Here is an 11,671-nt window from a genome sequence, read left to right on the forward strand (position 1 = left end):
TTACAGTGGTCTATCCTGGGTTACAGTGGTCTATCCTGGGCTACAGGGCTCTATCCTGGGCTACAGGGCTCTATCCTGGGCTACAGGGCTCTATCCTGGGCTACAGGGCTCTATCCTGGGCTACAGTGCTCTATCCTGGGCTACAGTGGTCTATCCTGGGCTACAGTGGTCTATCCTGGGCTACAGTGGTCTATCCTGGGCTACAGTGGTCTATCCTGGGCTACAGTGGTCTACCCTGGGCTACAGTGGTCTACCCTGGGCTACAGTGGTCTACCCTGGGCTACATCCTGGGCTACAGTGGTCTATCCTGGGCTACAGTGGTCTATCCTGGGCTACAGTGGTCTCCTGGGCTACAGTGGTCTATCCTGGGCTACAGTGGTCTACCCTGGGCTACAGTGGTCTATCCTGGGCTACAGTGGTCTATCCTGGGCTACAGTGGTCTATCCTGGGCTACAGTGGTCTATCCTGGGCTACAGTGGTCTATCCTGGGCTACAGTGGTCTATCCTGGGTTACAGTGGTCTATCCTGGGTTACATCCTGGGTTACAGTGGTCTATCCTGGGCTACAGTGGTCTATCCTGGGCTACAGTGGTCTATCCTGGGCTACAGGGCTCTATCCTGGGCTACAGGGCTCTATCCTGGGCTACAGTGGTTTATCCTGGGCTACAGTGGTCTATCCTGGGCTACAGTGGTTTATCCTGGGTTACAGTGGTCTATCCTGGGCTACAGTGGTCTATCCTGGGCTGACTCTCCGCCTCGTCTCGGAGACTTCCTCCATCTGGGAGGCGGGCACCCCTTCAAAAAACATTTTTTGTCGCTCTTTCTATTTCTGTTGCTGGCATGTACTTCATCCAACTTAACTTTCAAAGCAATGGTTTTACTCTTTTCTTTCCTGCATAACTGTGGCAAATCATCTGTGCTTCTTGGCTTCTTAACTTTTACTTCTTTAAATTTGACACAGCATTTTAAAACTGCCACTCGGGTCATGCTGCTCGCTCCGCAGAGCTCCTTAAATTTCTCAAACATGGCGTTATCGCTGCACGGGCACAGGTGAGCGCGGTCCGAAGGAGGCCATGGCAGCCATTACTCCCTCTGAGAGAGGCCGTCTATGGAGACCGGCGATTCCTCCGTCATCCCCAACATCGGGAACAATCTTCCTGCATCTAGCCTGTCCAACCCCTTAAGAATTTTGTAAGTTTCTATAAGATCCCCCCTCAATCTTCTAAATTCTAGCGAGTACAAGTCGAATCTATCCAGTCTTTCTTCATATGAAAGTCTTGACATCCCAGGAATCAGTCTGGTGAACCTTCTCTGTACTCCCTCTATGGCAAGAATGGCTTGCCATAGAATGATCACAATAACATTAGTTTCAATATAATTTAGGGTCAGAACTAGACCTAGGGTTGAGATTTTTGATTGGAGAAAGGCTAACTTTGATGAGATGCGAAAGGATTTAAAAGTGAATTGGGACATTTTGTTTTATGGGAAGGATGTAGAAGAGAAATGGAGGACATTTAAAGGGGAAATTTTAAGAGTACAGAATCTTTATGTCTTTATGGAAGCAGAAACTTTAAATATATTTAAGACTAAAATAGATGGTTTTTTAGCTGCCAAGGGGATAAGGGGCTACGGGGAGGCTACGGAATTGGACCTGGGTTTTTATCCGGTTTTTTGCCTCCCCCAGGAGATCACGAGGTTCTTGGGGTGGAGAGGGGTGATAGCGGTATAAAGGGGAGGGTAGTGTCTTGTGTTCTGTGTCTTGTGTCTACTGTTTGTGGGTAAGTGTGTCTGTTTAGTGTTCAGCCATGAGCGAATGGCGGTGCGGGCTCGATGGACCTGGTGGTCTGCTCTCGCACCTACTTTCTATGTTTCTATGTTTCTATGCTATGTCCCTGTTCGGTTGAAAGGAAATAGTAAAAATTGGGAAGAGCCATGGTTTTCAAGGGAAATTGGACACTTGGTTCAGAAAAAGAGAGAGATCTACAATAATTATAGGCAGCATGGAGTAAATGAGGTGCTTGAGGAGTATAAAGAATGTAAAAATAATCTTAAGAAAGAAATTAGAAAAGCTAAAAGAAGATATGAGGTTGCTTTGGCATGTAAGGTGAAAGTAAATCCAAAGGGTTTCTACAACTATATTAAAAGCAAAAGGATAACGAGGGATAAAATTGGTCCATTAGAGAGACAGAGTGGACAGCTATCTGCAGAGCCAAAAGAGATGGCGGAAATATTGAACAATTTATTTTCTTCGGTATACACCAAGGAGAAGGATATTGAAATTATGTGTGGTAAGGGAAACAAGTAGAGTAGCTATGGATACTACGAGATTCAAAAAAAAAGAAGCACTGACACTTTTGAAAAATATAAAAGTGGATAAGTCTCCAGTTCCTGACAGGATATTCCCTAGGACATTGAGGGAAGTTAGTGTAGAAATAGCAGGGGCTATGACAGAAATATTTCAAATGTCATTAGAAATGGGAATAGCGCCGGAGGATTGGCGTACTGCGCATGTTGTTCCATTGTTTAAAAAGGGGTCTAAGAGTAAAACTAGCAGTTATAGACCTGTTAGTTTGACTTCAGTGGTGGGACAAATTAATGGAAAAGATACTTAGAGATAATATATATATAAGCATCTGGATAAACAGGATCTGATTAGGAACAGTCAACATGGATTTGTGCCTGGAAGGTCATGTTTGACTAATCTTCTTGAATTTTTTGAAGAGGTTACTAGGGAAATTGATGAGGGTAAAGCAGTGGATGTTGTATAAATGGACTTTAGTAAGGCCTTTGACAAGGTTCCTCATGGAAGGTTGGTTAAGAAGGTTCAATTGTTGGTTATTAATGCAGGAGTAGCAAGATGGATTCAACCGTGGCTGAATGGGAGATGCCAGAGAGTAATGGTGGATGGCTGTTTGTCAGGTTGGAGACAGGTGACTGGTGGGGTGCCTCGGGGATCTGTGTTGGGTCCACTGTTGTTAGTCATGTACATCAATGACCTGGGTGAAGGTGTGGTAAATTGGATTAGTAAGTATGCAGATGATACTAAGATAGGTGGTGTTGTGGATAATGAAGTAGATTTCCAAAGTCTACAGAGAGATTTAGGCCATTTGGAAGAATGGGCTGAAAGATGGCAGATGGAGTTTAATGCTGATAAATGTGAGTTGCTACATCTTGGCAGGACAAATCAAAATAGGATGTACATGGTAAATGGTAGGGAATTGAAGAATACAGTTGAACAGAGGGATCTGGGAATAACCGTGCATAGTTCCTTGAAGGTGGAATCTCATATAGATAGGGTGGTAAAGAAAGTTTTTGGTATGCTAGCCTTTATAAATCAGAGCATTGAGTATAGAAGTTGGGATGTAATGTTAAAATTGTACAAGGCATTGGTGAGAATTCTGGAGTATGGTGTACAATTTTGGTCGCCCAATTATAGGAAGGATTGCAACAAAATAGAGAGAGTACAGAGGAGATTTACTAAAATGTTGCCTGGGTTTCAGCAACTAAGTTACAGAGAAAGGTTGAATAAGTTAGGTCTTTATTCTTTGGAGCGCAGAAGGTTAAGGGGGGACTTGATAGAGGTCTTTAAAATGATGAGAGGGATAGACAGAGTTGACATGGATAAGCTTTTCCCATTGAGAGTAGGGAAGATTCAAACAAGAGGACATGACTTGAGAATTAAGGGACAGAAGTTTAGGGGTAACATGAGGGGGGACTTCTTTACTCAGAGAGTGATAGCTGTGTGGAATGAGCTTCCAGTGGAAGTGGTGGAGGCAGGTTCCATTTTATCATTTAAAAATAAATTGGATAGGTATATGGATGGGAAAGGAAAGGTTATGGTCTGAGTGCAGCAGGTAGATGGGACTAGGGGAAAATAAATGTTCGGCACGGACTTGTAGGGCCGAGATGGCCTGTTTCCGTGCTGTAATTGTTATATGGTTATATGGTCTTTCCTCAGATTTGGAGACCAAAACTGTACACAATACTCCAGGTGTGGTCTCACCAAGACCCTGTACAACAGCAGTAGAACCTCCCTGCTCCCATAATCAAATTATTTTGCTATGAATGCTAACATACCATTCGCTTTCTTCACTGCCTGCTGCACCTGCATACCTACTTTCAATGACTGGTGTACCATGACACCCAGGTCTCGTTGCATCTCCCCTTTTCCTAATCGGCCACCATTTAGATAATAGTCTACTTTCCTGTTTTTGCCACCAAAGTGGATAACCTCAAATTTATCCACATTATACTGCATCTGCCATGCATTTGCCCACACACCCAGCCTATCCAAGTCACCTTGCAGCCTCCTAGCATCCTCCTCACAGCTAACACTGACCCCCAGCTTCATGTCATCCGCAAACTTGGAGATGTTGCATTCAATTCCCTCATCCAAATCATTAATATATATTGTAAATAGCTGAGGTCCCAGCACTGAGCCTTGCGGTACCCCACTAGTCACTGCCTGCCATTCTGAAAAGGACCCGTTTACTCCTACTCTTTGCTTCCTGTTTGCCAGCCAGTTCTCTATCCACTGAACCCCCAATACCGTGTGCTTTAAGTTTGTATACTAATCTCTTATGTGGGACCTTGTCGAATGCCTTCTGAAAATCCAGATATTACACGTCCACTGGTTCTCCCCTATCCACGCTACTAGTTATATCCTTCGAATGTGGGAGGAAACAGAATGACCACCGGGTGCCGTCATCAATGGCTGCCTCGCCAACAGTCTGTCTGTCCTTTCCTTCTTTGTGATGTAATTGTATGTGTTAAATGTATGTATTTAGCAGGGGCGGAAATCACGGGGGGGGGGGGGGGGGGGGGGGGGTGCAGGGGACACACGTTCCCCCCTGTTTTGAGAGAGGTGGGGGATGATCCTCCTCATTTTCTGTAATTTGGATTTTAAATCCCGGTGAAACCTCCGCTTTCCGCGAGACGGTGGGGGCGGGACTGATGATCGAGCGAACCGATTGGACGAGTGAGACGTCGGTCAGCAGGCAATGGGGGGGGGGGGGGGGGGGGGGAACATGATGATTCCGCGTGATCATTGGAGGAAGGAAGTGTCGGTCAAAGGTGGAAGTAGGTGGGGGGGGGGGGGGGGGGGGGGAGGAGTGGGACTGAGGATAGAGCGCGGTGATTGGAGGAGGGAAACGTGCCAAAACAATCTCGGCACAGACCTGCGCCTCATCCGCAGCTAGGATCGATTCCGGCTCTCCGGCGCTGTCCCGTCCCCACCCGAGTGTCCCCTACGCCCGGGGGTGGCCACAGATGTCGGGAGACAGATGGGAGCTGTGCCCCCAGGCCCACAGCCAGCGCAGAGAAGCAGCGCTAAACCCAGCTCAACGCTGCCTGTTCCGCCAGGTGAACCTACAGCCCTGCCTGGACTTGCGGGAAATATGGCCCAGGTTTACAGCCAGCACGGAGAAGCAGCGCTGGTGTCCCATCAGTCCAGGCAGGTCTGTAGGTTAACCCCGCGAGACAGGCAGAGTTGAGCTGCATTTAGCGCTGGATTGAGCCTCCAAAGCCTTGTGTGTGTGTGTGAGTGTGCGCATGCGCGCGCGGCCGCCAAGAAACGTCCTGACATGGTAGTTTCGATCACCCCGACGCGAGAGCTTCGATCACCAGCTGCGGGAGCTTTGATCACCACACAGATAGCACCTGTAGTCAGAATTGAACCTGGGTCCCTGGCACTATGAGGCTGCAGCTCTACTGCTGCGCCATAATATAATGGGAAACAGTCACGAATGAAGCATTTCCTACCATTTGAAGATATTTCATCTGAAATTTTAGTTCTTAAAATGCTTGGGCATTTTCGATTTAAAAATTCTGTATTGTAATTTCTTTATTTCATCTGGAGGCAAATCATCTCAGAAAATGATGTGGCCTGGCTTTATTTATCTATAATTCTGCAACATCAGCCACATTCTATTGATTGCATTGAGATTCTTGTCATTATATTTTCAGTTCTGCCGTTCAGTGGAAAAGTAAAACAAACTTTGTGAAAATGTTTGTACCTATTGCTTTGTCATTCTCTTCATGAGCTACTACACTTTGGACTTTGCATCCAAGAAATTGATTGATGGATACTCGTCATAAAATAACCATAATATTTGATACCAAACAAATATGCAATCTGCACCATAAGTGCACTACCTGGCAACATTAATGAAAGTAGAAAATGAAACTCCAGCCTCAAAACAGATATTGAATCAATTTTAAGGTTGGCTTGACTGAATGGACAGCAAGACATGCATGTATCCTAACTAATACTCCATAAAGGGTTTGCAGAAGATGGATAGATAAGATTGTTGAAAATGCTTGTTTAGTTTAGTTTGAGGTGGGATTAGTTTATAATTATTGTCACGTGTGCCAAGATACAATGAAAAGCTTTTTATTGCGTGCTATCCAGTCAAAGAAAAGACTACATTATTACTATCAAGCTGTCCACAGTGTACAGGTGCAGGATAAAGGGTATTGCATTTGGTGCATGATAACATCCAATTAAAGATGGTTCAATGGTCTCCAATGAGGTAGATGGGACTGCACTCTAGTTGATGAGAGTACAGATCAGTTGCCTGATAACAGAAGGGCAGAAACTGTCCCTGAATCTGGAGGTTTGCGTTTTCAAACTTCTGTACCTCTTGCCTGATGGGAGAGGGGAGGAGAGGGAGTGACTGGGATGAGACAGGTCCTTGATTATGTTGATGGCTTTGCTGTGGCAGAGTGAAATGTAGAGGGAGTCAATGGATGGGAAGTTTGGTGTATGACGGTCTGGGCTACGTCAACAACGCTCTTTAATTTCTTACCTGTGCAGGAGAGTGGCCATAGACCATGCTGTTACATTTTTGTGTCACCAGCTATCAAATGTAGAGTAGGAATGCGATTATTTCTATTTACAAACTGTAGATTGTTTGCCAGGCACAATTACCATTATTTCAGGCACAACATTTTGGGTATTTTGGAAATAATAAAATGTTCAAATGTTGAAAGGTTTGTAAACATAAATTTTCTTGCACATCCCAAAGTTAGTAGGTTGATTGGCCTCTGTAAATTGCTCTTCATGTGTTGGGAGTGGATGTGAAAGTGGCGTAACAGAACTCGTGTGAATTGGTGATTGATAGTCTGCGTGCACTCGGTGGGCTGAACGGCCTGTTTCCTTGCTGTATCTTTCAAGAAAGTTAATCGCTAAGTATTTAATTCCTAATTTATACTAACTGTATAAAGTGGCCACCTTCAACACGGTGAGATGTGGCTCCTGGAAAAATGTGCATAAATAAAGAACAAGTCTAACCTGTCAGGCACATTGCAATTCAAAATGTGAATCAAGTCTAAAACAAACGTGGCTTTTAATCAAAATCAGTAACTAAAATCTTCTTTTACAAATCCAAGGGAAGCAGGAAATAATACTGACTCACTCATTTTACTTGGCCATGTTCAGTACAATGGCTCATTTGATATTCCTAAGGATGTAGGCCTCTTTAATTTCACTTCTTCAAGTTTATAGTTTAGCGATACAGCCTGACAACAGGCCCTTCGGCCCACCAAGTCCATGCTGACCATCGATGACCTGTTTGCACTAATTTTATGTAATCCCACTTTCTCATCCACTCACTGCATGGTAGGGACAATTTGACAAGGCCAATTCATGTATAAACCTGCATGTCATTGGGAGGTGGGAGGAAGGTGGAGCACTTGGACGAAACCCAGATGGTCACAGGAAGGAAATATCAATGCATAAAACTTCACACAGAAAGCACTCGAGGTCAGCATCGAACCTGGGTCTCTGGCACTGTGGGGCAACACAGCTTGTGATGCCACATGTACACAGACCACACAGTACCAGAACTTCTCTTGACCAAGAATGATATTTCTGAAATTTCAATAATGTCAGACTACCTGTCTGATCTGCCGCAGTGGATGAGCAGAAACTCCTTCCAACTGGCAAAGCCCAAGTCATAATATTCATTGGCATAGATTCAATCTTGCCTAACAACCATCCAAAATTAAATCAAATTGTTTACAAAAGTGGTGTCATATTCTACCCAAAATGAATTTCCTATCTCAAATCTATGCTATCATTTAGATTCCTAAAGCCCAATTCTATAACCTTGCATAGTCTTCCGATTCCTTAAGCTTGAGCCTTAAGCCTGAGCTGCCTCTGCAATTCTGTGTTCCATTGCTGCCGCCTCACAGCGCCAGAGACCCGGGTTTGTTCCTGACCTCGGGTACTGTCTGTGTGGAGTTTATAGGTTGGTATGTCCTCCTCTCATGTCATTTCTCAATTTTCACCCTCGGTAAACTTGAGTCCATCCAATAGTCTCTCAGACATGTTCTATCTTGCACTAGTCCCATTCCCCCTTTGCCCCATGACTGACAAATACCTGTCTAAATAACAAATGTTTGCTTGAAAATACCTGCTTGTATCTCACTCACTTCACTCTTCTCTCTGACATGATAATACATGGCGAGAGAAAGCGGCTGCCTAACACATGTTTATACAATCCAGGAATGTCAGTGGAGGGTAATATTTCTGAAAGCCAAGCTTTATCAGAGCCTCTGAAGTCTCCCACGAAGGTCAAAACTTCTGCTTCTAGCACTCGCTGAGAACACAGCTGAGAGAAGGATTAATTGAGTTCCCCAGTCAAAAGGATGTAATTAGTGAGTTCCCCAGTCAAAAGGATGTAATTAGTGAAAAGGTCAGGTCCAAAAGTATTTCCAGAGTGTTGCACTCCTGCCAAGAAGCTGGCGCTAATGGTTTATATTGTCATTTTGGCCTAGATATACTGCTCCATTTTTATGATTTAAAGATTTGTTCAAAGAGTGCGGGTTTGGAACTAGGGCAAAGATGTTAGGGAAACCCATAGGGCTTCTTCCCTATTTTAATTTGTTGATAGGAAGGAGCATTGCCTTCCAAACAAAATGTTGGATCACAAAGATAAGTTTGTTCCAAATTTGCCAGATGCAAGTTATTATTTAAATTGAATGATATTGAGCTTCCAAGTTTTGCTACAAGGTTGGAAATGTAACAGCCTTGACCGCAGCTTCAGGCACATTGTGGTTTCAAAGCAGTGAGAACGGCCAATTCTGCCAGTTTATTGAGGCACATCCTTCATTTCCATACACTCTCTATTCATGAAATTGTGCTAACTTCATGCTGGCACAAAATTAGATGATTTAACTCCTGATAATGAGCTATTTCTCACCAGTACAGGGAAATGCAATATAACGCAATCATTGTTTGGCAACCAGAATTTACAAAAAAAAATCATAAGGCAATCAACATAGTTTTATAAAGGGGAAAATCATGTGAACAAATTTCTTGTATTCTTTGAGAATGTAACAAACAGGATGGACAAAGGGGAAGCATTATTCGGATTCCCCAAACGCATTGTGATAAGGTGCCGCATAAATGGCTACTGCACAAGGCAAGTGGATTGGCGGAAATATATTGTCTTAGAAAGGTGAGACACTAACAAAAGGAAAACAGAAAGTTGACAGAAATGGATCATTTTAGACTGGCAATCAGTACCTAGTTAGATCCATAAGGGACACAAAGTGCTGGAGTAACTCAACAGGTCAGGCATCATACCTGGACAACAGGGATAGGTGACATTTTGGGTAGCATTTGCCCAAGATGCTGCCTGACCAGTTGAGTTACTCCAGCAGTTGTGTCCTGCCATAATGGGTACAGATTTGATCTCCATATTTAAGAAAGGGTATTACTGCATTGGAGATAATATAGAGACAAGCACTCAGTTGATTCCTGTGATGAAAAGGTTGACATCTGAAGAAAGATTGAGCAGGCTGGACCTATACTCATTGTGGTTTCTAAGAATGAGAGACTATCACATGCAATTGTAGATTTTGAGGGGAATTGACGGGGTAGGTACTGAAATGATGTTTTGCCTGATGGAACTAGGCATAATTTCAGAATAATGAGTCATCCATTTCAGACAGAGATGAGGAAAGTGTTTTCCCTTTTGGTTGTGAATCTTTGGGATTCACTATCCATGGAGAGCTATAGAGGCAAAATTATTGAATCTGTTCAAGACCAAGCTTGGCAGCCATTTGCACCGCAAGGGATTCAGAGGAAATGGGAAGAGAGCTGGACAGTGGTATTTAGATGTACGATTCTGGTGATATCCTGGTATCAGTCAAAGGAGAGGTCAAAGGAACAATCCCATTAGGAAATCACTAGTGGGACAAATAAAACATTGCACATAGGAAATACTTAACCAGTCAGGTAGCAACAATCAAGAGAGAAATGGAATGAACCTGACAGTGTGGTGACCTTTCATCAGAAATGAGAAAACCTAAGAGTTAAAACCAACTTTGAAGTGCAGAAAAATGGGAGAGGCAAGGAGAAGTTTTGCCAGCTCTGATGAAAGGCCATAAATTAAAACGATTACCTGCACATCTCTCTCCATTTGTGCTGCCTTTGCCACTGTTTGTTCCAGAATTTATGATTTATTTCAGATTCCAGCAACTTAAATATTTTACTTTTGGGGACTTGTACAACAGTTAGTTTGCCTTGAGGAAGGTTGTACCGGAACCGACTGCATTAAGGACACCTAATCTACATGAAACCTAACGATCCGCAGCAGGTCCGTGCCAAGATGGAAGACTGGCAAAAATACCTGGCTTCTTGTAAAGCCTGGTGGGACAATGATAAACCGCGCCATAAAATAGTGCCCCACTTGAAGCAGTGGGCCGCAGATACTTGCTTCCACTACCCCCACCACTCCCTCAGTTTCCATTTATGACCATTACATCTACCCTCCCCCTCACAATCACCACGTCTCCCAAATATTTCCAACTCGGAATGATGTTTTGAGAATTCAACTCAAAAGTATAATTGTCCAATCTTCAAAGCTCTGGTCAAGTAGGCTACTTAAAGATACCAAATAAGTACTGGAAGTCCAATATTGGTTTCAGTTCAAGTCCATGCATTCACAAGCAAATTATTTTCTCTGCACCCATTTTCTGGATTTGTTTATTTTTTTAACATTTATTCATAATTATTTTGAAGTCTCACTCTTATTTTAAGCAACAAATGTTAAGCAACAAATGTTAGGAGAGTTCAGCACACAAACAGGCCTTTGGTCCACCAGCACCAAGTGCCCATTTTTACAATATCCTTCTCTGATCCATTTTATACTCTACACACCTCCCATCAATGCCCCATCCCAAGCCACCCACAGATTCCACCACTCATCTACACTCTTGGAAGGTTTCACGGTGGCCAATTAACCTGCCAAGATGGAAACTGGAACTCCTGGAGAAGACCAACACTATCACAGGGAGAGCATGCAAACTTCACACAGACAGCACTGGGAGGTTACGATTGAACCTGGGACGTTGGTGAGGAGCTGTTCCACTCATTGTACCAATATTGTCCATTACTTTCTGGCAGTTATCTGAATTATCCCTTTCCCCCTCCCTCTTTTTCCCCCCAGTGTTTAATGCCCTTTGGTGTGGTTACTAAGTTGTCAAAATGTAAGCCTGGAATGAATACAGAGACTGCTGAAGATTTTGCGAGGAAGTCGTTGGATTGTGCCTTACTTGGGGATCGATGCGCTGGTTGTCTGGTACATGATATACAGGTAATCATTGCCAGTGAAAATTCATCTTGTTGTCATGTTTGTTGATTGAACATCAACAGTAATGTTTCC

At 43.7% G+C, this 11,671-nt stretch overlaps 1 protein-coding gene across 4 annotated transcripts in view; it reads left to right on the forward strand.

Moving 5' to 3' along the window:
* Positions 1 to 11,671, forward strand: part of hsd17b3 (hydroxysteroid (17-beta) dehydrogenase 3) — a 65,535-nt gene that overhangs the window by 51,599 nt on the left and 2,265 nt on the right. For all 4 annotated transcript variants that reach the window (XM_055632908.1, XM_055632909.1, XM_055632906.1 and 1 more), the window contains one exon: positions 11,456 to 11,602. In XM_055632908.1, coding sequence (XP_055488883.1) covers positions 11,456 to 11,602 — 147 coding nt within the window. The remainder of the gene's footprint in view (positions 1 to 11,455; positions 11,603 to 11,671) is intronic.

The sequence above is a fragment of the Leucoraja erinacea genome, chromosome 3, assembly GCF_028641065.1.
Source record: "Leucoraja erinacea ecotype New England chromosome 3, Leri_hhj_1, whole genome shotgun sequence".
NCBI classification, from domain to species: domain Eukaryota; kingdom Metazoa; phylum Chordata; class Chondrichthyes; order Rajiformes; family Rajidae; genus Leucoraja; species Leucoraja erinaceus.